A 24,815-nucleotide genomic window follows, 5' to 3' on the forward strand; every position below is an offset into this window, starting at 1 on the left:
CAAACAGTCACAGACACATTGGCTTTGAATTTTTTTTTGGTTAGCTTCCTGTCAGATGTTTCGTCTTAGTAGAAACTCTAACCAACGTCTGACAGATCAACTTGAAGAATCGGTGTCAACACCTTCAAGTTGGAACAACGCTTGCATACTGCTTCATTTTCTTCTATTTTGCCTTGACAGAATACAATTTATGACCGCTATCGAGACGTCTAGCTAGATTTATTAGGTCTCCAAATAGTCTTTTTCATGATCCTATTACTGTTTCGATATTCATCGCTGCGTATAGTTCCGGGTACGAAGGTAATCGGCGCATCAACATCAACTGTTACACAGTTTCTAAATACTCATTGGGTGTGTACTACCCCGAGTCTGAATTTAGTCCTCAATTAACCTTCCTTCGTCAGGTGCTGTTTGTGGTTACTCCACTCAAACTGTGAAGCTGACAGTGAGCGCCCGAATTCGGAGCTAAGACCTCATCAGCTAACACAGCAGCGGTACCGAACATATTGGGAAACCTTGAGCTATTTCGACTGTTAACTTACCGGACCTACCTCATAAATAGGTCTGAGCGTCTGGAGAGCATCGTCTAATCCGCCCATGATTGTATCGCCATGAAGACACCAGCAGAAGTAGCGTAAGCCTTTGCATTCTCTCATTCCCTCATTGATTTACGCTGACATGTCAGTCATGGACCTATGCTCATTGGCTTCGTCTTCAATGTCCTTCTCTACGGGATCATGATCACCCAGGTCTACCTCTACTACGTCACCTACAAAAAGTATATTACTCCACCATTTTCTTTCGGTCTCTCCTCTCTGACTCTGTCACAGAGACAAAACCTGGATCAAGGTCTATGTCAGTAATCGTCTTGCTGAAATGACGATAATCCAGTCCTGACAGGTTGTTAGGTTGCCGTAATATTTTTCGCTGACACCCTTAACACAGTCTTCGACTTTGTGTACATGTATAGGTCTCTCATTGTGCACTTTGGCAAGTCAATAACCAACTGACACGTTTATATTGCTAACAGAAGTTCAGGTGATGATGCATTTCTTGGAACTGCCGACTGGGGTGAGCATATTAGCATATGATCGAGCTAACGAAAGTGCCTTTTCTGAACCCATTCCTAGTTTTTGCTACAGGTTAGTCGCTTCAAACTTTTGCGCCGATTCAATAATCACACTGCCTCGTATCTTGTCTAGATCCTGCTCTTACGGTCAGTCGATTACTGACGCTTGGTCGAACGCACTGAACCACTTTTCTTTTAGGGTATCATCGCTGCTATGGTTCAAGCGTTCTTTGCGTGGAGAGTCAGAGTCCTGACCAACAACCATTGGTTCGTTGTCACCATAATTTTGGCTGCTCTAGCAGGAGGAAGTACGTTGATCGACTATGCTGCTTATTGAACGTCGCTTACGCCTTACACGAGGCGGCGGAGTAGCAACAGCCGTAGAAGTAGGCTTCCAGCCTCGCTTCACATTATTCCGCAATTTCAAGGTATCGCGTGCCTCATGAAATGTCCGTACGATCTCTTACTTTATCAACCAGTCTGTCGTGATTCTTTGGCTTGCTGCTGATTGTTTCGCCGATATATTAATTACTGTCATCATGGTCTGGCATCTGTAAGTTTTCTAATCGACCTGAAACCACCTCTCTCAATGTATTTTCTTCTAGGGTAAGTTCTCCGGACCCACTTGCTTGCGCTTTAATCGCCATGTGTGCTGTATAATTCCAGAGAAAACATAAAACCGGTTTTAGAGCCTCCGATGAACTGGTCGATCGCCTTATACGCCGTGGGTGACTACTCCACAAGACGATTACATGTCCCTCAAATCGTTCTCTCAGTTACAATGCAGACCGGTCTTGTCACCTCCGTTTGCGCGCTATTAGATTTAATCTTCTACTTGGTGGACGTGAGTCGTTGGATATTGCGATGATTATTAATAGGTCGATGAAATTTCATGTAGCCTACTGGTACCCATCTCATCTTCAACTTCCCGCTTTCCAAACTGTACACCAACTCCATGATGAGTAGCCTGAACTCCCGTGGGGGGTGGAAGTTTGGCGGAGATGCAACATTTGGTAGTCAAGGCGATTCTCTTCCTCATGTTATGTCTTCTACCGAACGTCACAAAGTGCGTCTCATACTATATGTTCTGGACCTAGTGCTCATTGGGTATAGGCTGACATTAATGGCGTAGTCGTCCATGTTGAGTCCCATGAAATGCGGGACTACACCGAAGAAGAGGCGAAGCGTAGACGTTCTGCAGTTTCCTATTCGCAAGAGGAAGTTCTTCCGCCTTTGTCTGCTGCAAAATTCGAGCACTCTTCATAGAGTAAGTCGTTTTGCTCTATTTTCCAGTGTGCTCTAGCTAGAGTTTGATTCATTGTAATGTATAGTATCTATTTATGACACTGGTACCTGTTTCTGTACTGATCAAGGCCTGAACGTAAGTCGTATACTTAGGATCTGTTCCATACTTGCTTTGCACTGCCTCGATGCCCTTCTTTCACGGCATCGGGGGGGAAGTGTTTCGCTGCGTACACTCAACTGTATTGACGCTGTGGAAGTCTGGAATTAGATTTGATGCTTGCCCATCGCATCAACCGGATTTTTGGCCGAACAATACAGCAACAACTACACCTTATATACAATGAGGCTTGAGTCTTTCAGCGCAAACTATATCACTTACGTTGTCAGATTTCTGTGATACCCTGGAATCTTCCAGCGGGAGAACCCTCGCGAACATTGATACCAAGAAGTTCTACTGTTCGTACACAGAGTTTGCGGTTATCGGGAGAGCTACCCACACACGAGCCTTGGCATTCACCAAGCAGTGTGGCATCAACTCTTCACTCTCCCGAAGCATCTTGAACTTCTGATTTTGATCCACCATCTCTATTCAAAAATTGGAAATGCGTTCAGGAAGTATCTCATGGTGTTGTCGGGTTGTGTATGAAAATTCCTCGTTTTCTCGCGGCCCTCGCTATGTTGATAGAATGTTTCCCATGTCGCAGGCTGCAGCCCTCGTTCTGACACCCTCTCCTTGGAGAAAATCCGTATGTATATCCACCTGGGATTCAGGAATGCTCACCATTCATGGAAGAGAGTTACTATTTCGTTGATCATTCGAAGGTTTGATAAATACTGGACGGGCCGCGTGACCGCGTCCCGCCAAAGCGATCATTCACCGTCGCCTGGGTTTTTCATATTTATACGACCATCCTTTATTCGCGTGTCGGTCGATCTTCAACGAATTCGAACATTTCCTTCACTCAGTGTATTTCGCCAGCAAACCAGGCATCGGAAGCAGCTGAGCTTGCTGCTCCTGAACGCCTCGAGTGCACAGCCTCACGGTCACATTCTAGCCGCGCCTCGAGCACGAGCCGGCGAAACTGCGGACTCGGAGCTTGAAGGCGATCCTTGTCAAGGGCAAGTACAAGTACATCCAATGCTTAGTTCGACCCTTTTCCCACCACACCTATGATAGAACCACACGAAAAGTTGCTGACGCTCTCTGACGGCAGAACGTTAGCTTATGCCGACAACGGCGACCCTGCTAGTTCCGTTGTCGTCGTCTTCTTTCATGGAACCTGCGGAATTGGGAGAGCCAGTCGCATGTCGTCCGCTCTTCGAGACCTCGGAGTTCACTATGTGACGCCGACGCTTCCGGGATGGGGTAACTCGACACCTCGTCGGAAGAACCAGCCTTATGTCGCGACTTTGCTTTCTGATTTTACCGAGTTGATAAATCAGCTCCACCCCCACAGCGACAATCTCAGGATCTACGTTGCGGGAGGATCATTTGGCAGCGTCCCTGCACAAATTTTATATGGTTCGCCCTTCGATACGTTCCCTCTAGGTCGGAAGATTGTAGGATGCCTACTTCTAGTACCATTTTCCCCTTTTCGATGGCACAAAGGCTACGCAAAAAACATGAAATGGCCCATCTATGTATCAATGGGTGCTCCTTCACAGACAGTTCCAATGCGGTTCGTTCCCCGTCTAGCGGCCACATTGACCAAATGGCAATTGAAGACCGTGGATAAAGCTGAAGCCTTCATCCGGAAGAATCTATTCGACAGGGCTAGCGCGCAAGAACGAGAGGCTTTTTTGAAATGGAAGGAAACAGAAGGGGTGCCAGAGGGACAGCTGGAGCGGGAGACGGCTGAAGATGCGGTCTCAAGCATGGCGAAGACGTCGGAAGGTTTCATGGAAATGTCTGATGTTCTTTCTTCAGACTGGGGTTTCCGCCCTGATTCTCTTAGCGAAGAACATACACGACGTCCTTTGTTCATCGTCGCTTCGTCGGAAGACGACTTGGGCCCAGACATGGCAAAATGGCTAGCAGAGAATTACCGTAATTCTCGGTTAAAGTGGGTGCCAGGTGGGCATATATCGACGACGTATCATTCAAGGGATATCTGGACGGAGTTTATTGAGGTGGTTGAAGGAGCTAAGGACGCCGCATCTCACCCTTGAATGTGCTAAGCAACCGCCTTATCTTGATCAATGTTTTATCTAGTAGCTTCTTCCCTGCTTGAGTCTGGATACAAACATCAGAGTTCAATTCACTATACTCCCATTAGTACCTTACATTATCTATATTTTGGGTCCGCTTAATGTTCATTGCAGTAGATAGCTAGATATGATTACCAACGCGCTCACGCATCAGGCTCTCTACCGTTTAGTGGGGTCAATTCAATAGATGTAAACGTCCGCTGGAGACAGAAAAGAACAACAGGAAACCCGAGGTGGGGCCAGTAGCTGATGCCTTCTACTCTCAATCGCGAGAATGCCGTTGTGAGTTGGTATGCTGCCAGTACTTCGGGTCGTCTAGCACTAACCTAATTCCTCTTAAGCCGCGGAGTCAGTCAAGAGTCAATGAGGAGAATGTACGTATTTTTTTCAAGTCGGAACAGCATCCAGCTCCGAATTACTCAACATATAATCAGGCTCATTTTTTGGTTTCATAAGGGCCGGAAAGAAAAGGTACACGAAGCATTAAATTTGTACGTAGGGTGATCGGCTTTCCCCTCCTGGCTTCTTGCCTCCACCATGTTCCTTCAGCCTATGATGGTCCTGCTTTAATCATTTCCTCTCAAATGGAAAGGCCGTAGTTGGAAAATATGAACACGAAAATATCAAAAACAGATTATTACATCAGATCCGCTCTCGCTGGGGGATTTGCTGGCGGCGTTGTACGTCACTGACTCGGTTCTCGATTTCCAGCAATAATCCTGACTGTCACTACAGGCAAAGACCGCCGTCGCGCCTCTCGAACGTATCAAGATTCTATTTCAAACGCAGAATCGGGAGTTCACCCGTTTCTCGGGTATGTTAGCTAATTGTCGTCTCGTGAAAGATTAATCTGACGAATACCTAGGTAGTTGGCGCGGCGCGTACAATGCACTAGAGCATATTGTTCGGACGCAAGGATTTCTGGCGCTTTATCGAGGGAATTCATTGACCCTTTCGAGAGCTGTCCCACATGCAGCCCTTGGTTACACGGTGTATGACACCGCTTCCAAGGTATGTATGTAGCCGTAAACTAGACTGTTTCTCACAACATAATTAGATCCTTATGCCTACCCCTTCCGACCAAACAACTTTTCGGAGGCTTGTAGCTGGTTCTATCGCTGGTAAGATCTTTTTCAAGAAGCTGAAACCATTCTGAGCTGCGGATATAGGTGTTTCTGCGTTACCAATTACATATCCTTTCGAACTTGTCCGCGTACGAATGGCTGTTGCTACACAGCATTCCAGTCTCCAGCCGACGCTCTTGACTCTGATACGCAGCATATACAAAGAACACCTGCATCATACTCCTCTTGTCCCAGGTGGTCTTCGAAATTTTTATCGCGGGTTTATCGTTACTCTTGCTGGCACCGTTCCATATCGTGGTGGGATTTTTCTGGTATGGGAGACACTCAACCAGGGCAGCCGCGAACGGCTTTCTCCTGCTTTTCGCGCAGCTAATCAACACAAGCTACATTTGATCATCGGAGCTATAGCTGGCACAACCGCTCAGATTGCCACATATCCTCTTGAGGTGGTAAGGCGGATACAGCAGGCTAGCGGCCATGCAAGTGGATCTCAGCGCGCTTATGGTATATGGGAGACGGTGGTAACGATACAGCGTACGAGTGGATGGAGGGGCTTCTATACGGGATTGGGGATAGGGCTGGTAAAGCAGGTTCCGATGCACAGTATATCGCTATCTGTTTGGCAGGCCACGAAGAAACTGCTAGACATATAAAACGTCGAACCTTTTGAAGCACCGTTTTCTTCGTGGTTTTGCTACACCCAAGTAAGTGTGTGAGTACTGTATCTGGACCTACTAATCTCCTATTAACTATGTTGGTGAAGATAAACTTTTCCGGCATTCAGGCACTAAGGTCTTTTATATTATGGCTTGAACCTGCTGCTTATAGGATAGTGCACATCGGCGTCTAGTTTGAACCATATTCTCCGCAGCTGGTCACATTCTTTTTGCTGGCTTCCGTGCATCCCGACCATTTTGTGTAGACTACACGCAAGAGTAAACAGTGATATACAGATTACACAAAGTACACGTCTTCTTGTTATTGAATAGTCACCCCCTTGAGAACTTTTGAAAACATTAGGCGCCGACAGTTACAGACGATGTGGAGTCAAGTCCATTAGCATACTGAAACTCGTTAGAGTTTTCATACTGCCAAGTGCTCAGTGAGTGGCAAGGATAAACAGCTGAGACACGAGACATACCTCCCACATGTCTATGGCAACTTGACAACTTTCTCGCACTACGCGAGGCGAATCTTCTCGTGTCATCCACTCTCTCAGATGAGGCAACACTTCAGGAGTACCGATACCACCAAGGGCTTCAGCAGCTTCATGGCGAACCATGTCAGATTCTTGCGAGTCTTTTAGGATCTCAAGCAGACAAGGCACTGAGTGAGGAGACAGCAGTTGTCCAAATACAAAGGCAATCTCGTGTCTGCGTAGAAAAAATTAGATTTAGGCTCGTTTGGATGACAACAACGGATCTTACTTGAGCAGAGCACTGTCGTCGACGAATCCGGCGGCAAGAGCATCTACCGCCAAGGGTGTACCTATATTTCGAAGCGCGAACATGGCTCGATATCGTTCAAATAGAGGTAGCTCCTTGTTAAGAAGCTTTGAACGCAAGTCATTGATGTTAGACTCGGTTACATCTTCGGGTTTGGGTACACCAGCAATCAGGCCAGACGTAGGAGGTGCTGGGTCAATTGACAAGATATGCTCTGGATTTCATTAGTTTTTGCGTGCCAAGAAGAGATCTAGAAGAGCATACGGAATAGTTTCCTCGTCCTTGGCAGCAGCTTTATGCAGCTGACCTTCTTCTGAGTTGTCCCATTCGATTCTGGCAATGGCAATCTCGCAGGTTTCCCTAACGCTCTGATTTGAATCCGACAAGTACTTTTTCAAGACTGGGATGGATTGCGGGGCAGAAATGGCACCCATGGCTTCGGCTGCCTTACTCAAGGAAAGCATTAGGCATGGTCGTCAAGCAAAAAAGGAGCAACACACCTCGTGCCGTACCATCGGGTCCTCTGTGGTATCTGCAAGCACCGATTCCAAGATCGGTAAGGCCGACGGTTTTTGGATCTGGCCTAAGCAATATGCCAGTTCGTGCTTAAGGAGAGCCGATTCATCCTTGAATCCTATCAGTGATTTAGTGAAGATGTAGCATGGAGTCGACAAGGCGCTCACCATCGGATATTATCCGGATCGCCTCTTCTGATTTGAGCGACTTTAGGGTGAATAGGGCACGGAAACGGTTGTGTAGAAGGACGTTTCCTTGGGTATTGAGGAGAACGTCTTCCAGATTCTTAAGCTCGGCTGGAGAAACCGTGATGGCCATGACAGAAGGAATCTGTGCGGACTTTGAAATAAATTTCCATCTTTCCCCCTTCTACAGTCCAAAATGCCCAAGTCAAAGCGTTCCAAAGTAGGCGAGTAAAGGATTCCCTGCGGTTTCGATGTCTTCTCATACTGTGCAACAGTATCGTTGACCAAGGTCGCCAAAAAAACGAAGGAACAAAAAGGCGCCTTGATGCAAGAGGTGCGTCGAATCTACGGCAAAACTGGTCCTCATTCAACTTATTATATCAGGTTCAACTAAATGCCGACAAATGGAAGTATTGCTGGCTCTTTGAAGTTGGAGCTATGAGGAATTCTCACCTAAAAACCGTACGGAAGCTTTGGAAAGAGTGCGCCCTTGCCTGCATCTACCCTGCTCGCTGCTCATGTTGAATTCTAGCTCTGCACGGATATTTTTTGGACGAGGGGCTGTCATGGCAAAAGCACTAGGTGCTACACCGGAGGAGGAACATAAGCTGGGGCTTCACACGCTTGCTAAGGTGCGTCTTGATGAAAAATTTCATTGTATGATGCTTAATCCCTGAATAGCAAATAAAAGGTCAAGTCGGCCTATTCTTTACCGACAGCGAACCACAAGAAGTGATAGAGTGGTTCGCTGATTTCCAGCAGCCAGATTTTGCCCGGGCAGGTAATCTTGCAAGCCGGACAGTGATTCTCCCAGCTGGTCCCGTTATGCGACACTTTTCCGACCCACCAGAGCCTTTCTCTCACAACGAAGATCCACAACTTAGGAAGCTGGGTCTCAGCACAACGATGAACAAGGGTGTTCCGACTCTCCAGACACCGCACAAGCTATGTGAGAAGGGGAAAACACTAACCGGCGAGCAAGCACAGCTGCTCAAGCTGATTGGAGAAAAAATGGTCACGTTCCGTGTGGGATTGATTTCACGATGGGACGCGGCTACAGGCGAGGTGGTGCAGATACCCGGTGGTACTACTCCGCTAGAGAATGTCGAGGCCGACGACGACGACGACGACGGCGACGATGCGATGAGCGAGTAGAACTATTTGTACTACTAGGTGTATGCTATTTACTCTACAATATTTTTTTTTTCGTTTTTGCGAGGAAATGAGGCAATTAGTGAGCAAACTGACATATTTGAATGTGGGACACGATCGCACGGTTACGGGTTGAATTATATCCACCACATCAGGCCTCGTCTTGACGCGACATGAGGTTGCCTCACTTTCTTGCTTTTCTCCCCATTGTGCTGGCAGCACAGATCCATTTCGAGGCTCCAGTTTCTTCTCCTGTTACCACGATGAACGCGCCATCAACATTCGCATTCAAGGAGGGTCCTGACGTGTTTTCTCCAAAGGACTTGGTCGAACTCGGTCGCCCGGGTACTGGCGTGGCTAATCTAGCAGGAGATCTCGTTCTGGTTCCTTACAATAAATATTCTGCAAAGGACAAGAAGTGTGTGTCTTCTGTTGGCATACTGCATTTGAACTGACCGTTGTAACAGAGTCCATCGGTCTATCTTCATCTCGCCTCTGGCGGGCCCAGGTAGGAAACCTTTCGAGATTCCTGTAAGCCTTGTCATTGTAAATCATGGTCCTTGCTGACTGTCTGTAGCTCCCCAAAGGCGGTGAAGCGTTCTGGCTCGATGGCCGCACAATTGCCCACGTCGTCGAGGGTGATAAGAAACTCGATATCTACGCGCTTGACATTTATTATAGGAAGCAGGACGATGATGAAGTCGGCATTGTGAGTGCGCCCAACCCTCCAACTCTGCTTGGCTCGTTCCCCACGACAACTGCTACCAACTTCCGATACTCCTCACTCTCTGGGCAACTGGTGTTCTCCGACAACGTCTATCCTGACGGTAACCTCTCCACCGTTAAAGAACAAGATGAGGCTTGGGAGAACCGCGGAACTACTGCTTTGGTGTATGATACAACTTACGAGAGGCATTGGGACACCTGGACTGGACCCAAAACAACATCACTGTTCAGCGTTCGCCTCAGGCAGGACCCAGATCATAAATGGCACTTCGGATCTCAATTCACCAACATTCTTCAAGGAACGGGGCACGTAAGTAACGTTGATACCGAATGTCGGTTACTTGTCTTAACAATTTACAGAGCTCTCCCGTTGAACCATTCGGAGGCACTGATGATTTTGACGTTTCCACGAGTCAAGTCGTGTATACCGCCAAGGACCCAGAGTTGCCTGCAGCATGGCACACCAAACAGAATGTAGGCGTGTTCTGATGTCGCATTGTTTTCTTGAAGCTTACGGGCGGAAACGCAAGGTATATATCATTGATATTCTGGGCGGCAAGCCTCGGGAACTCACGTCGGGAAAACAAGGCGCGACACACAATCCAGTATTCAATAAAGACGGCTCGAAAGTGGCCTGGCTGGAGCTTGATTTAGATGGCTATGAATCCGACAGGTTTGCATTGTATTCCCTCATATTCGCCATCCTGAACAGCTGACACGCGACAGGGCAAAGATCGTCATCTACGATCTCAAGAAAGATGTCAGGTACACGCTTACCCAGCAATGGGACCGCTCACCGGATTCCTTGGCGGTAAGTTCGTTTCCATATGTTCACATCGCTTATGATCTGAGCGACCATCGCGCAGTTCTCTAAAACGGGCGAGTTCATCTACTTCACTGCGGGCGATAACGCACAGGTCAAGGTCTTCGTACTGCCGCTACCTCCCACACCTTCGAAGTCTACGACCGATCCTGACCTCGATACCAAGTACGTTAGTCCTGTCGCGATAACTGATGGACCTGCAGCCAGTGGCCTACAGTCGCTTTATTATGGTCGACTTCTTATCACACAGTCTTCGTACACTTCGCCCAACGATGTCTTCCTTGTCAGTGGTTTGAATGACCTAGAATCTGAAATCGGCAGGAGTGACGCACTCGTCACGTTTGCTGGAGAGATTAAGCAAATCACTCATTTCACTGAAGATGCACTTAAGCCAAAGAACCTCAGCAAGGGAGAGAATATATGGTTCAAGGGCGCGGAGGATAAGGACGTGCAAGGATGGATTCTAAAACCAAAGGGCTGGAAAGAAGGGGAAACGAAGAAATGGCCTGTTGTTCTTCTGATCCATGGAGGTACTTACTATACCAACTACTGTGTCGTTCCATTCCATTTGATTATTGACGTCCGTTGCCAGGCCCCCAAAGCGCCTGGGAGGATCAATGGTCTACGCGATGGAATCCAAATGGTACGGTCTATACTGGGTATTACAGTCGTCCCGTTTGACTGATTCCTTCTTAGTCTTCGCACAGCAGGGGTACTTCTCTGTACTTATCAATCCCACTGGAAGTACAACCTTCGGCCAAGGCGCGTGTTATCGTAGTTCCGTTTATCTATCATCTTGAAGGAGAACGAATAGAGTTCACGGATGGCATCACGGAGGATTGGGGAGGCAAGCCTTTCGTTGACTTGCAGAAGGGATGGAAGTACGTGTTGGATACGTATCCGGAGGTATGCTTACACGGACTTTTATACGATATTGACTCATGTCCTTTGCAGATCGATCCGGATCGTGCGGTTGCTGCCGGTGCAAGCTGGGGAGGGTATGCTATCAAGTACGCTAGAACCTCTCTTTTTCTGCAGCCGTGGTGGACTAAAAGTCGGATTCAGTTGGATCCAAGGTCACCCCGAGTATGGATTCAACTTCAAGGTTTGTTTCAAGTTAGCGATTCCATTCTCGGCACATCGTTGAAGCTCACAAGGCCCTCGTGTGTCATGATGGAGTCTTTGATTCGAACTACAATGGATTCTCGACCGACGAATTGTTCTTCGTAAGACTTGCCTATTTTTGTTCACCTTGCAGGTTCTGACGCGGTCATAGTTCAATCACGACTGGGCAGGGCGGTAAGCACGCGATTCTTTGACATGCATAGCCGCCGGAGTTGAGTTTTTCAATGTGTTATTATAGTCCGTGGGAGAAGAAGAGCAAAGAGATAATTGCCAAGTACGTGCCAGTGTAAACTTTCGATCCGTTGAGGCTACTGATGGACTGGTTTTGCCGCAGGTACAATCCCTCTAACTTTGTGCACAAGTGGGGTACGCCACAGCTTCTCATTCACGGGAGCAAAGATTATAGGCTGGCCGAAACCGAAAGTATTGGAGCTTTCCATGCTTTGCAGCAGTGCGTGTCATTGGGGCTGTTTGATCTGATTCTGTACTCACGGTTCTTGTGTCAGACGAGGCATTCCAAGTAGACTCGTTATCTTCCCTGATGAGAACCATTGGGTTCTGGATCACGGTAACAGGTATGTTCTTCCTCTTGCTCCGAGCCGCTGTTAATTGGTTTCTCCGTAGCTTTAAATGGCACTACGAAGTTTTCCGTTGGTTCGACCAGTTCGTGGGCGATAAGAGTGCATGATAGTTCTGCTAGCTCAGTTGCATAGTATACCTCTATATACACCAATATGTATGACTGTTTTGAGTCCATTTTGACCCTTCGCGAGCCTTTTTTACTACCAACTAGCTACAAATTGTCCGGTATAATGTCCTACAAATGTTCGTTGTCCGTGATTTTGTGTCCATGCTCTATGTTTAAAATATTAATGATGCTGCGTGCTGTTGTATATAAGCCACGTCGTAGCCAGATTCATTTGCAAGCCAAACGTCTGTGAATTCACGGCATCATCAGAATCGATAACAGAAAATTCCAAAGAAAACACGTACAGATCCTGCGGCGTATTCTTCAATGACTGCTAGATAAACGGTGGCGCCGCTGGCGTCCTTGCCTCTTCCAAATCCACCATACGACGCAGACAAGTCCGGCATGGTGAAGTTGGCAGGCGCTGGGTTAGTCGCATATGGAACACCTATATAATAATACACCATATAATTAACTGCTGAAACCAATATTAGACGCGAAAATCCACCAACCGGGGTAGTTGGCGTAATTATAGCGACCAAAGAAATGTCCCGCCCCGAAACTCTGAGAGGGTAGGAAAGCCAACGGCAGGTCCGTGAACAGCCACACAGAGTAGTTGTAGCCGGAGACGCTATACTCTGCCATGCCATCGTAGTGGAAGGCAAAAGACTGGCCAGGCATGATAGATGTGCCTTTCGCGGGCTTGGTGATGGACCCGGAGCCTGCGAGGACGGAGGTAATGAAAGCGAGGATAGGGAAGGCGGTAAGGAAATGCATCGTTAAGCGCGCGAGTGAGGAATGAGATAATGGATAGATAGTTGGAAGGTTTATATACCCAAGATGTGGTGTGTACATGCATGTGGACACGGACATCGTAGCCCTGCTCATCACGGAAGCGGCAGCGGATCCACAACGGTAATGATACTCTATGGGGCATATCAGATTTTCGAGGGGGCGACTGTGTGTGAATGTGTTTCGCCGAGAGAAGGTGACCTCACACGACGCCATCGATAACCTAGAAAACACATTGTATTGGCATGGTCAGAGGGCATGTCGGTGGAGAGGAACCTCCAGCGATGCTGGGACTTGACAAAAATAGACTCGAACCGCCAATCATGCGGTCACAGAACGATCCAGACAAGATCCTCAACAAAGAATAGATTCCCGAATGCTCAACGATCTTCGATGTCGTTATACCTTATGGTCAGTCCGGCACGACCAACACGAGAATCATGCTGGAGCGCCTCGGTCTTGAACTTGAAAAGCGAAAGAATGGCTTTCGCTTCCGCTTTTGAGTCTAGAATAAGGATTCCAGCCACTATGATACATCATAATCATAGATAATCAGAGTACCTTTGTATTGTAAATCATTCATTCGCTTCACGCTCGAGTATCTCGCGTTCTAGACGTTCGCGTTCAGCTTGACGCATACGCATTAGAGTCAACGATTCATAATCTATATCGGGCGAAACGGTAATCTCTGGTACAGTTTCGGGCTGGCACAACGCGGTGAGCACAGCGGATAAGGAAAGACAACTAAACGGCACGTACCAGCGTCTCGGGAAACGACGAGAACATTGTCGAACTTAAAGTCTGTGGTTCAGGGTTCGGCCTGGCTTCTGACGGTACGTCCAGTTGAGCAGCAAGCTTTCCCGTCTTCTTCAACCAACCCAGAATTTCCGGTTCCTTCCCGCCTACCCAGGTGATATCTATACCTTTCAGACCTCGTTCCGGCCGGCCGCTAGCACACACTGCAGCAAACGCGTCTCCAATTCTTTTGAAAGGAAACGAGGGCGGTACCATACTTGGGCGGCTTCGACGGGGCTTTCTTGGTCGCTTTCAATGAAAGCACGATCGTTTCCGTGTCAGTTGGACCGAAAGGCGCAAATATGGCAGCAAGAGCTTCGGGAGTGGTCAAGTCGGGATGCCCAGAAAGCGAGAATTTGACTCGAACGGTCGTATCGTTGGGTTCTAAGTAAAGAAAGGTCAGGCACTGGATGAGAGGAAAAAGAAATGATATGCGTACGGATGGAAGGAGGCTCGTCCTCATCAACCTTCTTCGCGTTCTGTTCGCGTTGTCGGAATTCTTTTTCCTTCTCCTCCCTGAGTCTTCTACCTTCGTCCTTGATTTTTTCGTTTGCTTCCCATTGGTCCACTTCTGCTTTCTGCTTATCCATGCGTGCTTTCTTGAAAGCCCTCTCCCTCTCCTCTAGCTCCTCAACAAATGCCTTGCGTTTGGTGTCGAAAGACTTGAACCGCTCCGCTTTGGCTGCCTTTACTCGCAGCTTTGCATCGAGGGCTAGCCGCCGAAGGGGATCCAATAGTAATTCATAAGCCTGGTTCAGCTCGTGGAATTTTCGTGCTATGTAGATGTCAGTCGTTTGTAATGAGAAAAGGCTTTGATAACGTACCAGCATCAGGATTATTAGGGTTCTGTTGGGTGGTCCGTCAGTGATTCTATTGGATTGACAGACAACAGCGCGTACCCTATCAGGATGGACCTTGAGCGACCGTTGTCGATATGCTGTTCGTATCGTTCGCTCGTCAGCCTCCAGTTCGACATTCAGAAGCTCGTAAGGATTCACTTCGACTTCGGCAGACATGACTGTAAGAAGCAAAAGAGTTAGAGGGTGCACAGCCACTGTACCCTCTTCTTCCTTCCAACTACCACCACCACCACCACCATGCCACCAAAAGAAGAAGAAGAAATACCAGCGCCTCAACGACCGCCCTCGCCGCCTCCGCACACGACTTTTGGCGTACGAGGAATCCTTGTAACTTACTGGTCCTCTCTAGACCGCGTTTGAGCGCTCATTGACACCGTAGAAACCCGTAGCCGCCAACATTTTCCGCCTTCAAACCTCGGGATTATCGTATGCCGAGTCCGCAGGCGATGAACCATGTTGCTTGGAGCTGTGATGGTAAGAAGCTCGCGGCTGTAGGGATCGATAAAATAACGAGATTGTGGCAACCTGAGAAGGGGGTGCGTGGGGTTTTTATCTTGTGTCGGTTTCTTGTTTTTGTTGTGCTGAGGGCTTGGCTTGTAGATGGAAGCTCGCTCAGCGACGATGTTCTCTGGTGGACACTCGGATGAAGTGGACCACGTTACTTGGAATCCGACGCATCCGGAATTGTTCTGCACGTCGAGTGGGAAAGATCGCAGGATCGTGTTCTGGGATGCTCGACGTTCGCCATGTTGTCTCGTTCCGTGTATCATGCTCATTTTCCTCGCAGAAAGTCGCTGCCTTCAACAAGTATCTCTCAAACAATCTCCTTTGGTGATGAATTACTCTCCAGACGGCAAAACGATAGTGTACACCTCTGCTGGGCATCAGATGTATTTCCTAGAGTGTGGACAAGCGCAAGCTGGAAAAGAAACTTGGAGCGTGAGCGACAAAGAAATCGTACGTCTTTTTTGTGGTGCCTTTACGCGTTTCTCACTCGCTCTTTGGCAGATTCCGGGCTCAAGAGCAATGTTCAACCATACAGGCGACGGGATAGTGCTGACCCATCACTCGGAACATACACTGAGGGTTTTGGACTATCCTCGCTTACTGTTAGAGAGACTCCGGCTGCACACGTTGGGGGATGCGAAGCCGCTGCTTTGGATCCCCAGGGGGAGGTGAGAAGGCTGGTACTCTGACTGAAATTTCCGCTGACGCCTTCAAGATATCTTGCATCTGGAGGATTCGACTCCATAGTTAACTTGTTTGACCTGACGGAATGGATTTGCGCCAGGACAATCACTGCTTGCGAGTACGTCTCTCTGTTCTTGCTGTTATTCTTACCGACAAGTCCTTGTAGACATCAAATTAGTTCACTGAGTTTCTCTCACGATGGAGAGTATCTTGCTATCGGAAGTACAGGCGTGTACGTCGATATTGTACGTGGTGAATCATTTCCTGCATTTTCGTTTTATCTCACTGGTTGTATAGTGTGCGACCGAGACGTCTATGCCTTTGCATCGTGTTCCTGCTCTTGCTCCAGCCCCGACAGTGACTTGGCATCCAAGTCGATATGTGATAGCGTATTGCGGACAGACAAAAGCCAGAGAGGGAGGACCTCCGCCTGTAGCTGTAGTAAGCTTGTTTGGTGCATTGGAGTAGATGAAATATATGCTTGTTGGAAGACTGCAAAACATTTCTGGGAGAGTGGTATTTTATAATTCAGGCAATATTCTAAGAATACAGATATAATTTTCTAAACCCATTCCTTTGGGGTCTTTAGGACTGCCAAAAGTTTACCTTCTTCCGACTCTGGATCCTGACCCATATCGGACATGTACTCCCACCTTGCCGTCTCTGGCAAGCTCATGAGAATACTCTCTATTCTGGCACCGGGGGCGTTCAAGCCAAACTTGGTTCCCCGGTCAATCATAATATTAAACTCGACATATCTCCCACGGCGGATGAGCTGCCAGCGACGCTGACGAGGTGTAGAAGGAAGGACGCAGCGTTTCGAAAGAATGGGGATATATGCAGGTATAAATGCTGCCCCCATGTCGCGTACAAATGAAAAGATCTCCTCTGCCGTCTGTGGACGCTTCTCATCCGACGAGAGACGAGGATGGGGCTCGACGCTGAGGTCGTCGAAGAATATGCCTCCGATGCCCCGGGATTCTTGGCGATGTGGGATGTAAAAGTACTCGTCGCACCACTTTTTCAGAGCAGGGTACATCTGGGCACCATGGGGCTCAGCAGCGTCCCGGTGGACCTTGTGGAAATGCACAGCGTCCTCTTCGAACAGATAGGACGGAGTAAGGTCCGCGCCTCCGCCAAACCACCAGACCAACGGCTTCGGAGGCTCTGGAGAGTCCGGGTCGATGGCTTCCGTGACTTCAAAGTACCTGTAGTTAGCGTGGCAGGTAGGCGCGTTGGGGTTACGGGGGTGGATGACGAGGCTGACGCCCGTAGCGAAGAAGGGAAGACCGCCCTCGACCTGGGGAAGTGCAGGCGTGGTTGACGCGCATCTGCTGGACGGCAGAGGGCGGGAGGGTGCCGTGGACGACGGAGACGTTCACGCCGGCCTTTTCGAGGACTGATGACGGCGGAGGCGCGGCATCGTCGTCGCTGGGTGGGACAGCGAAGACGCAGGAAGTACCGTACCCGCCCTGGGCGCGAGTCCACGAGTCGCGTTTGAAGGGCGGGGCGTCGGGGTCGACGGCTTCGAGGGCGCTGACGATGCTGTCCTGGATGCCGACGACGAGCTCCTCTGCCCGTTTTCGCATGGAGGTCATTATGGTGGGGTGACTGGAGTCAGTCGATCGCCATTGCCCGGCTCCATATAAGCGGAGCACTATTTGATCTAGACTGGACTCGAATTCATGTCTGGCACCGTCGAATAATATTGCACTAATTATACACTACTTTGAAAAAAATCTGACGCCCTCGCCATCCGCCACTGCAATCAGCTGTGCCCGGTTCGTCTTTGCCAGGATCCCAATCGCCTTGCGAAGCAGCGGGACCGGGATCCCAGAGAGCGGCGATTCGATGGGGGGATCCGTGACTTCGTAAAAGGTCATGATGGTATTCAGGTGCCCAGTCGATGTCGCCTGTAATTTCGTCCATTCATCGTTCAATCCGAAATAACGGTTCGCTCTCACCCATTCATGCAGCGTCTCTGCCCATTCCTCCGGCAGACGCCAGTACAGCAGGGCCGATCTCGTTTGCTTCGCTGGTTCGAATACCGCCAGGTTCTTTGCCACCATCACTCCCATGATGTGTTCTAGATAAGAGGGAAGCACACGACCTGTGAAAGTGTAAAGAAAACCACGGTCTGTCGGTTAAAGTGGCAAGGTAGACACACGGTTTATCCGTTCGTTCTTTAGGACTTCGTCCCAGTCGTTGCCAGATGTCTCTGCGTCTTCCACGTGTAGGGAGAATAGCCTTCGATGCCGTGCATATGCGAGTATAAGCTTTATCCAAAGCTCAGTAAATGAGGCGAGTGTCGTTTCGTTGAGCTGCTGGCTGTATCTCCCGTCATTAAAGGGGAGCCATGCATGATGGAACGATCTCACCTGAAGAACGGAGGAGTAGCATGGATGGATGGCAGTAAGAATCCTGCATTTTTCTGTCAGTTGCATGCAAGGTAGAGCTATTGCCGTACCAGAAGGCGTGGTGTGAGTAGTAAATGCCATGATCTTCCGAATTTGGCTGTGATCGACTCCGATTACTATTATCTCGACGAGTACAACTACATAGGAACTTTGGCTCTCTTCTAGTTAGGAACTTCGTATTTCACTTGCTTTCTTCTATTCATCCTATTAAAAGGTCGACAACCTCCGTATACCGTCTTCTCGTACCTTCCACAACACTCTCTTCGACCGTCCACCCTTCCCCCTTCACCTTGCCTTCTTCCAGGCCCTTCCGAAACCCGGCTCCGACAAGCCAATCTCGCAGATACTGCTTGTCAAAGCTTGGTTGCGGCCCCCCCACCTTATACCCATCCAAAGGCCAATACCGCGACGAATCAGGCGTCAGAAGCTCGTCAATCAGAATAAGCGTGTCCCCCCCAGAAGGTCCAGGAACGAGTCCGAATTCAAACTTTGTGTCTGCGAGAATGATACCTTTTGAATGCGCATAGGCCGCGGCTTCTGTGTATAGTTTTATAGCTGCTTCAGATATCTGGTTGTATAGGGATTCGCCGATTAGAGCCGATGCTGTAGTGGGATTGTTAGCGGGAGCCTTTATAGGACAGAGAGGACGACAAGCCTTGCTGAGGGGAAATATTCTCATCATGGGCGCCTTGCTCTGCCTTGGTTGACGGGGTAAACAACGGCTCCGGAAACTTTTGTGACTCGACCATGCCGGGAGGAAGACTAATTCCATGCACCGTCCCAGATTTCTTGTACTCTGACCACGCAGATCCTAGTGGAGACTTGCATTCAATAAGCGGGACAAACTCCACGTGTGTTAAATGTTACCTGTCAGGTATCCCCGAACAATGGCCTCCAGTGGTACGACCTTTGCCTTCTTCACCAGCATGGCGCGTCCTTCGAGTTGATCCTTGAACGGCGCGATCTCCTTGGGCATGGCATCAATATCCCCAGTCACGAAATGGTTCGGGATGATATGCGATAGCTTCGAGAACCAAAAGAGGGAAATTTTCGTGAGGAGTTTGCCCTTGTCTGGGATTCCCTGTGGATTCGAGGTTACTTAAAGAGCAAATACGAGCTGGAGCTCATAGACTCACGTTCCTGAGAATGACATCGTACGCAGATATCCTGTCGGTCGCGACGAACAATAGATGGTCGGGAGACGAAGTGCTGTAAATATCTCTGACTTTTCCTTTGGAGATCAGCGTAAGCCCAGGGAGATCAGAGTTGATTAAAGCCATGAGGGAAGATCGGCCCGTTCAACTTTTTCTGATAACGCGGCATTATCGGCTTTGGACAAATAGGCACATCTTACGGCACACAGCCACCTGTCCATCTTACTCTTTGCGGTGATCTTTCTATCTGACAAGTCCGTTGATGACTCTCTCTCGCAGGTGCCAGAAGACCGTTCTCTCTGTAAAGAGTAGATCTCCGAATGTCGGTCTCTGCACTGCCTCGTCGACGAATCGCATGGCAAACGTTCCTCACGTTTCCACCAAATTCTTATGCTCGAAAGTTCTGGTTCCTGGTTCCATTCGTGCGGGTCTAGACTTTATCTGTGGCGCACTCCCTTACGTATATGTTTTCCTGCCATGAAGTAAAGTCGAACGAAAATCTCCCAAGTTATGACGCGTGGACCTCGGTCCCGGTCTAGGCCCGTGGAGGGCGCGCTGGGAACAAAAATGATCATCGAGTTATGATCCTCGCGCACCGTACCCTTTGACGCTCAGATTTCTCGAGAATGGGTTCGAATGGCCGTTTCTCACGGAATCCATGTGTCAGCTCCCAAGTACTATAAAGCCGTGCTATCCAAACTTCACAAACTCAAAGTCACACACCAACACCAAACAAACATGCAACTCCTCCGCCTCCTCTCAAGCCTCCTCGTCCTCTCCACGACACTCTCCCTACCAGTGTCGGTCTCTGCCGGTAACGGCGAGATCACGTCCCCCACTAACGGCACGGTCGTCATGCCTGGAGAGTCATTCGACTTCAAATACGACGGGATGGCAGATTACAGCGTATCCGGGTACAACTACTCTGTGTGGTTGTTCACCTCTCTTCCTCAGTCCTTCTCACCCTCTGAGTCCTTTGGCGCCGGGTACTACTTTGGACGATACTGATTATGCTAATTACCCTGGTTAGTCGATTCCCGCAAGTGTTCGTTTTTGTCTTGGAATCTTACTTTTCTCTTTCGAAGGTGTCCCATATGCGAACCACCCAGCCCCTGCTCAACTCGTTATGCCGAACCTCTCTGCACGCTTAGGAGGCTTCGGAACAGGTAAATCGGCTAGCAATGCCTTGGTTTACCTCGCAGTCATAGAAGAATGGGCTTCTGGATCGGTCAGTGGTTCCGTCGTGTTTCGTAAAGCTGATGCTGATTTTGCATATACTTAGACGTTTGGGTTCCAAATGAACCTCGCAATGACACAGCTCATTTATAATGGCACATCATCTTCATAAAACAGGTTTTTCGCCCCCATATGTTATAGACACTTTATTTCGTGTACTATCTCCGGACTAGCTTATATGGACGTCCCCCACACATAGACTATATACTCACTGTATTATACTGCATAGGATAATCATTAAAAAAGACATCGAGTGGTGTTGAATACAAAAGCTAATAATATACCTTGAGATCTAATAACGCTTGTTTGACGCCGAAGGTGTTCTCCAGTTCGAACTTTTCGACTCCGATGGACATCGGACTTGTGGAACACTTGATTGGTTGCGACTTTCCTTGTTGTGATTGCTTCGCCTCTACTCCACACCATCGAACCAACTAGCCCGTTTTTCAGGATCCAGGCGCAAGCACCTGCGCATGAAAGCAGCGGTGGAGAGAACGTCCGCTTCTTCTATAACTTTGTAGCTCCTGATGGATATCTCGAAAGGGTAGTCGAAGAGCGGTGGATTGGCTTTGAGGTTGCCTACATGGGAAGGTGAGCGAAGTTGAGTGAAGACATGAAGTATGAAGTGTACACGTACACGTAGAATCGAAGAATTGGGCAGCCAATGGGCTGACCGAGAGCTGTTCTACTCTAAAGTCTTCGCACGTGTAGCATATCATCTGGTATAGCATGAAGTTTGGCTCGTCTAGGTTGTATTTTGGGTCAGCCTGATACTTGAAGAGAGCACGTCCGGTGATGAGTTCAAAGATCTGGGATATGGACTCGTCAACACGGGCCGCAGCAGAAGAGGAAAACACGCACCAAGCATCCGAACGCCCATATGTCCACTTTGGCATTCCATGGTCCTCCGATCATGATTTTGGGAGGACGAAGCGGCAGAGCGGAAATTTCGTTTTCGGTGTGGATAAAGATGGGCTGGGCTGTAGGAGCAATTTATTTAAGTAGCATACACGACATTTTTATAGTTACCGCTGCCAAAGTCGCCTACCAGAAAATTTTGCTTCATAGCGTCTTGTAGAGTAGGTATCGGAAGTGGCTGCGAGACCGCGGCTTGTACCGACCCATCGTGAGAGGCATGTCGACGGGACGGGTCGGACGCGAGGAGTTTGTCAAAGTCATCGGTGGATAACGGGGTGTCGAAGAAAATATTGTCGTGTTTCAGATCTGTATGCACGATGCCACGACTGTGTATATGGGCGATCCCGCGAAGCAAATGAAGGAGGATACGTTTGGCTAGAGGTAAAGGGAAGATTACGCGCTTTCAAGAATAGAGATCTTACGTCTCCACCGAGGATCCTTGGTGACGAGACAGAGGTGCTGGCCTTCAAGTTTGCCGGGAACCGTGAAGTGCGACATGAGGCCAAGACAGTGAGGAGTCGAAGGGGGCCGCGATACCCGCTCGAAGACTTCGAAGTTCCCAAACGCGACCTTGTTCGGACAGAGTTTGGTGTGATGACTAGTAAGGATCTTGACGGCGACATACGACTTATCTCTGCAGGACATGTTATTAAGAGTATTGTAAACAATAGCGCGTACATTTTATCGCGAGCCAGCCAAGTACTCGAAGACATGCCCCAGCCGAAGCTTTCTCGAGATGACATAACGGTTATCTGGGCCAATGGATTCGTTAAACTTGAGCTGAGGCCAGCCATAGCCTTCCTGATCTGGACAATCCAAGTGGCTCTTCAGCGCCAGCAAAAGACTGGATACTTTCCGCCTCCAGCATTTGTAGATGACAGCCTAGCGATTGCATGAAACGGACGCAGACGACATAATAATGTTGAACTCGAGGGCAGAAACAAGGGCATTAAAGGGGAGAATAGGGGCTATGGCAGAGAGAAAAGCACAAGTGACGTCACCTACGCGACTCGAACATGGAGTGGATCCTCACTCGACTACCCTCCTGGGTCAGAATACCGTCTCCTCCAACAGTTCGACATGTCATATATGGACTTTTCCTAGGATTTTCTCTTTCCTTGACATCCACTTCCATCGCCTTGTTTTTTCAAAGACGAAAACAAGAGCGTATTGCTGCTCAGTTTGAAGCGCGACCTATCGAGTTAAGAAGCGATGAGGTGCTCAAGGGTGTCACAGGGTTAATTGGTACATGCTATAGGGTCCTCTCAATAATGATTAGTGCTGATCCTGTGGATAGGGAATACGCCGTTGGTTAGAATCAATTCCCTGAGCAACGCGTTGGGGGTAGAGATATTGGGAAAAGCTGAAGTTTGTACTTTCTCTCGTATCTTTTGTCTTCGTGTCTAACCTAGAATAGTTCCTCAACCCTGGTGGAAGCGTCAAGGATCGCGTCGCGCTGAGAAGTACTTCGCACCATATATCTATGGCTTGCCGGAAACTGACATCATCTACCAAGTGATTGACGATGCGGAGCGGCAAGGTCTAATACATCCCCATACTGGCTCGAGGATATTCGAAGGAACAGTCGGATCTACTGGAATATCTATCGCTACCATTGCTCGTGCTAGGTGAGCAGCAGCATGATGCTCTTATTATACCTATTCTAATCTTTCACAGAGGTTATGATGCCAGTGCGTGCCTTCAGCAGTCCATTCACACGCCAATGACTTCCGTAAATCAGCCATAATAATGCCTGACGATGTCGCCGAAGAAAAAGTAAAAGCTCTCCTTTCCCTTGGCGCAGACGTGCAAAGGGTGCGTCCCGCAAGCATCGTCGACAAAAAGCAGGTCCGTATTTATTCTCATGGGTAGCCTATCGCATTCTGATATACCCCGTAGTATGTGGTAAGAAGCTCAGTACTTTCGTCTCTCGATCTGTGTTTGGATGGATATTAGAACATCGCTCGTCAACGGGCTCTGGAATTCGGAAAGGAAGAGCCTTCCTCTCGTCCGCATCTGGTGTCTTCGTCTTCTTCTACTGTCGTAGTGACAACCGAGTCGGAGGATGATAACGACACCGACCCGCTCAAACACGAACAAATTGCTCTGAAGCCGCGAGGTTATTTTGCCGATCAGTTTGAGGTATGGCTTTGTCGCTATGTTAGTCAGATCAGGAGACTGACATTGGGGTCTCTGCAGAACCTAAGCAATTTCAACGCGCACTTTGAAGGCACCGGCCCAGAAATATGGCGACAAACTAATGGTCGTCTGGATGCGTTTGTGAGTGGCGCAGGTCAATATTTGCGCTTCAAATATTGTGATAGGTCGTTGATATGATGAGTAGGAACGGGAGGTACCATTGCCGGTATAGGTCGATACGTCAAGTCCAAGAACGAAGATATACTCGTGGCTCTGACGGATCCAGAAGGCAGTGGCCTATATAATAAGGTGATAGGCAAGCTTGGAACATAATATTCTCATACTGATATCCCTCACAGGTCAAGCACGACGTCATGTTTGACTGGAGGGAAAGCGAAGGAACAAAAAGACGCCATCAAGTAGACACCGTCGTCGAAGGAATGTCAGTTAGTTTCGGTAGTTCTTTGCCATACTTTGCATTGATTTTAAAAACTTTTAGCGGTATCAACCGGTTGACGAAAAACATCGAATTGGCACTGCCTATCATTGACGACGCTTTTCGGTAAGGTCTGGCTACGAACAATCCTTGAGATAATCTTAATGCAAAAGTAGGATAACGGACGCTGAAGCCGTCAGCATGTCTCGGTATCTCGTCCAAAACGATGGTCTCTTCCTCGGTTCCAGTAGTGCATGTAATCTTGTTGCCTGTATCAAGCTCGCAAAGAAGATGGGATGGAAAGACGGCCAGACAATTGTCACGATCCTGTGCGTTTGCCCTTTGGATGCTTCAAGTCTTGAAATTGAAACGCCATTAGATGTGATTCTGGTAATCGCCATTACTCGAAGGTGAGTTTGCCGTTCGTAGTGTCTCACTAACTTTGATTGTGTTATGATTTATAGTTCTGGTAAGCAAGCTGCATCTTCGATGTTATTATGAGCTGCTGATATTGACCCAGGAATGATGGATATCTCGCCAAGGCCGGTATACCGGTTGATCTGAGCATCGTAGAGGACCTGCTTCTGCAGCCAACTGCATAGTCCTATCA

At 48.6% G+C, this 24,815-nt stretch overlaps 15 protein-coding genes across 15 annotated transcripts; 8 read left to right on the forward strand and 7 right to left on the reverse strand.

Moving 5' to 3' along the window:
* Positions 1 to 611: 611 nt before the first annotated feature.
* Positions 612 to 2,545, forward strand: EV420DRAFT_1516690 (uncharacterized protein). Its single transcript, XM_060471957.1, has 13 exons — positions 612 to 778; positions 831 to 855; positions 909 to 990; positions 1,039 to 1,142; positions 1,203 to 1,216; positions 1,269 to 1,377; positions 1,430 to 1,497; positions 1,549 to 1,622; positions 1,735 to 1,793; positions 1,846 to 1,913; positions 1,968 to 2,135; positions 2,183 to 2,336; positions 2,401 to 2,545. Exons 4-12 carry the CDS (start codon positions 1,088 to 1,090, stop codon positions 2,333 to 2,335), a joined length of 768 nt encoding a protein of 255 aa, XP_060335617.1. The 5' UTR covers positions 612 to 778; positions 831 to 855; positions 909 to 990; positions 1,039 to 1,087; the 3' UTR covers position 2,336; positions 2,401 to 2,545.
* A 939-nt stretch (positions 2,546 to 3,484) lies between these two features.
* EV420DRAFT_1638053 (Alpha/Beta hydrolase protein) lies at positions 3,485 to 4,483 on the forward strand (the record flags this gene model as incomplete). The annotated part of the gene is made up of 1 exon (XM_060476787.1): positions 3,485 to 4,483. One exon carries the CDS (start codon positions 3,485 to 3,487, stop codon positions 4,481 to 4,483), a length of 999 nt encoding a protein of 332 aa, XP_060335618.1.
* Positions 4,484 to 4,789: 306 nt separating this feature from the next.
* EV420DRAFT_1047546 (mitochondrial carrier domain-containing protein) lies at positions 4,790 to 6,513 on the forward strand. Its single transcript, XM_060465515.1, has 8 exons — positions 4,790 to 4,812; positions 4,864 to 4,896; positions 4,957 to 5,202; positions 5,258 to 5,336; positions 5,388 to 5,533; positions 5,580 to 5,643; positions 5,692 to 6,311; positions 6,371 to 6,513. The coding sequence occupies exons 3-7, from the start codon at positions 5,131 to 5,133 to the stop codon at positions 6,258 to 6,260; spliced, it is 930 nt and encodes a 309-aa protein (XP_060335619.1). The 5' UTR covers positions 4,790 to 4,812; positions 4,864 to 4,896; positions 4,957 to 5,130; the 3' UTR covers positions 6,261 to 6,311; positions 6,371 to 6,513.
* Positions 6,442 to 7,886, reverse strand: EV420DRAFT_1725400 (Deoxyhypusine hydroxylase; the record flags this gene model as incomplete). Its single annotated transcript, XM_060479820.1, has 6 exons — positions 6,442 to 6,695; positions 6,749 to 6,980; positions 7,035 to 7,266; positions 7,360 to 7,498; positions 7,553 to 7,686; positions 7,736 to 7,886. The coding sequence occupies 6 exons, from the start codon at positions 7,884 to 7,886 to the stop codon at positions 6,624 to 6,626; spliced, it is 960 nt and encodes a 319-aa protein (XP_060335620.1). The 3' UTR covers positions 6,442 to 6,623.
* A 16-nt stretch (positions 7,887 to 7,902) lies between these two features.
* On the forward strand, positions 7,903 to 8,960 carry EV420DRAFT_1516716 (ribosomal protein L10-domain-containing protein). Its single transcript, XM_060471958.1, has 5 exons — positions 7,903 to 7,977; positions 8,029 to 8,087; positions 8,138 to 8,235; positions 8,286 to 8,385; positions 8,435 to 8,960. Exons 1-5 carry the CDS (start codon positions 7,950 to 7,952, stop codon positions 8,906 to 8,908), a joined length of 759 nt encoding a protein of 252 aa, XP_060335621.1. The 5' UTR covers positions 7,903 to 7,949; the 3' UTR covers positions 8,909 to 8,960.
* Positions 8,961 to 9,019: 59 nt separating this feature from the next.
* Positions 9,020 to 12,553, forward strand: EV420DRAFT_1047572 (Alpha/Beta hydrolase protein). Its single transcript, XM_060465516.1, has 18 exons — positions 9,020 to 9,323; positions 9,373 to 9,436; positions 9,483 to 9,941; positions 9,992 to 10,105; positions 10,162 to 10,304; positions 10,358 to 10,442; positions 10,498 to 10,984; positions 11,047 to 11,097; positions 11,151 to 11,216; positions 11,269 to 11,360; positions 11,409 to 11,464; positions 11,520 to 11,559; positions 11,612 to 11,680; positions 11,731 to 11,753; positions 11,818 to 11,853; positions 11,914 to 12,030; positions 12,086 to 12,154; positions 12,204 to 12,553. The coding sequence occupies exons 1-18, from the start codon at positions 9,079 to 9,081 to the stop codon at positions 12,265 to 12,267; spliced, it is 2,280 nt and encodes a 759-aa protein (XP_060335622.1). The 5' UTR covers positions 9,020 to 9,078; the 3' UTR covers positions 12,268 to 12,553.
* EV420DRAFT_1638058 (uncharacterized protein) lies at positions 12,449 to 13,044 on the reverse strand (the record flags this gene model as incomplete). The annotated part of the gene is made up of 3 exons (XM_060476788.1): positions 12,449 to 12,514; positions 12,573 to 12,715; positions 12,780 to 13,044. The coding sequence occupies 3 exons, from the start codon at positions 13,042 to 13,044 to the stop codon at positions 12,449 to 12,451; spliced, it is 474 nt and encodes a 157-aa protein (XP_060335623.1).
* A 395-nt stretch (positions 13,045 to 13,439) lies between these two features.
* Positions 13,440 to 14,870, reverse strand: EV420DRAFT_1760521 (DnaJ domain-containing protein; the record flags this gene model as incomplete). Its single annotated transcript, XM_060480626.1, has 7 exons — positions 13,440 to 13,585; positions 13,652 to 13,763; positions 13,819 to 14,008; positions 14,073 to 14,238; positions 14,294 to 14,629; positions 14,679 to 14,700; positions 14,754 to 14,870. The coding sequence occupies 7 exons, from the start codon at positions 14,868 to 14,870 to the stop codon at positions 13,440 to 13,442; spliced, it is 1,089 nt and encodes a 362-aa protein (XP_060335624.1).
* A 43-nt stretch (positions 14,871 to 14,913) lies between these two features.
* Positions 14,914 to 16,409, forward strand: EV420DRAFT_1516733 (WD40-repeat-containing domain protein). Its single transcript, XM_060471959.1, has 7 exons — positions 14,914 to 15,041; positions 15,104 to 15,250; positions 15,315 to 15,453; positions 15,502 to 15,671; positions 15,723 to 15,889; positions 15,937 to 16,150; positions 16,203 to 16,409. Exons 1-7 carry the CDS (start codon positions 14,952 to 14,954, stop codon positions 16,371 to 16,373), a joined length of 1,098 nt encoding a protein of 365 aa, XP_060335625.1. The 5' UTR covers positions 14,914 to 14,951; the 3' UTR covers positions 16,374 to 16,409.
* Positions 16,410 to 17,569, reverse strand: EV420DRAFT_1516734 (Coproporphyrinogen oxidase). Its single transcript, XM_060471960.1, has 2 exons — positions 17,231 to 17,569; positions 16,410 to 17,205 (listed from the first exon to the last, which is right to left on the reverse strand). Exons 1-2 carry the CDS (start codon positions 17,501 to 17,503, stop codon positions 16,468 to 16,470), a joined length of 1,011 nt encoding a protein of 336 aa, XP_060335626.1. The 5' UTR covers positions 17,504 to 17,569; the 3' UTR covers positions 16,410 to 16,467.
* EV420DRAFT_1516738 (ESCRT-II complex vps25 subunit) lies at positions 17,570 to 18,409 on the reverse strand. The gene is made up of 5 exons (XM_060471961.1): positions 18,373 to 18,409; positions 18,284 to 18,326; positions 18,073 to 18,233; positions 17,870 to 18,015; positions 17,570 to 17,818 (listed from the first exon to the last, which is right to left on the reverse strand). The coding sequence occupies exons 1-5, from the start codon at positions 18,401 to 18,403 to the stop codon at positions 17,630 to 17,632; spliced, it is 570 nt and encodes a 189-aa protein (XP_060335627.1). The 5' UTR covers positions 18,404 to 18,409; the 3' UTR covers positions 17,570 to 17,629.
* Positions 18,261 to 19,857, reverse strand: EV420DRAFT_1047743 (uncharacterized protein). The gene is made up of 4 exons (XM_060465517.1): positions 19,459 to 19,857; positions 19,190 to 19,403; positions 18,978 to 19,133; positions 18,261 to 18,925 (listed from the first exon to the last, which is right to left on the reverse strand). The coding sequence occupies exons 1-4, from the start codon at positions 19,600 to 19,602 to the stop codon at positions 18,522 to 18,524; spliced, it is 918 nt and encodes a 305-aa protein (XP_060335628.1). The 5' UTR covers positions 19,603 to 19,857; the 3' UTR covers positions 18,261 to 18,521.
* Positions 19,858 to 20,214: 357 nt separating this feature from the next.
* On the forward strand, positions 20,215 to 20,824 carry EV420DRAFT_1475962 (uncharacterized protein; the record flags this gene model as incomplete). Its single annotated transcript, XM_060469304.1, has 4 exons — positions 20,215 to 20,408; positions 20,431 to 20,501; positions 20,562 to 20,704; positions 20,759 to 20,824. 4 exons carry the CDS (start codon positions 20,215 to 20,217, stop codon positions 20,822 to 20,824), a joined length of 474 nt encoding a protein of 157 aa, XP_060335629.1.
* A 300-nt stretch (positions 20,825 to 21,124) lies between these two features.
* Positions 21,125 to 22,373, reverse strand: EV420DRAFT_1638064 (kinase-like protein; the record flags this gene model as incomplete). The annotated part of the gene is made up of 6 exons (XM_060476789.1): positions 21,125 to 21,291; positions 21,350 to 21,521; positions 21,574 to 21,692; positions 21,742 to 22,005; positions 22,053 to 22,264; positions 22,309 to 22,373. The coding sequence occupies 6 exons, from the start codon at positions 22,371 to 22,373 to the stop codon at positions 21,125 to 21,127; spliced, it is 999 nt and encodes a 332-aa protein (XP_060335630.1).
* A 273-nt stretch (positions 22,374 to 22,646) lies between these two features.
* EV420DRAFT_1638065 (PALP-domain-containing protein) lies at positions 22,647 to 24,807 on the forward strand (the record flags this gene model as incomplete). The annotated part of the gene is made up of 14 exons (XM_060476790.1): positions 22,647 to 22,875; positions 22,928 to 22,998; positions 23,048 to 23,093; positions 23,147 to 23,258; positions 23,308 to 23,321; positions 23,372 to 23,478; positions 23,530 to 23,535; positions 23,587 to 23,772; positions 23,830 to 23,923; positions 23,975 to 24,078; positions 24,129 to 24,211; positions 24,269 to 24,331; positions 24,382 to 24,615; positions 24,726 to 24,807. The coding sequence occupies 14 exons, from the start codon at positions 22,647 to 22,649 to the stop codon at positions 24,805 to 24,807; spliced, it is 1,431 nt and encodes a 476-aa protein (XP_060335631.1).
* Between the last annotated feature and the right edge of the window lie 8 nt (positions 24,808 to 24,815).

The sequence above is a fragment of the Desarmillaria tabescens genome, assembly GCF_030435595.1.
Source record: "Desarmillaria tabescens strain CCBAS 213 chromosome Unknown EV420scaffold_6, whole genome shotgun sequence".
NCBI lineage: Eukaryota > Fungi > Basidiomycota > Agaricomycetes > Agaricales > Physalacriaceae > Desarmillaria > Desarmillaria tabescens.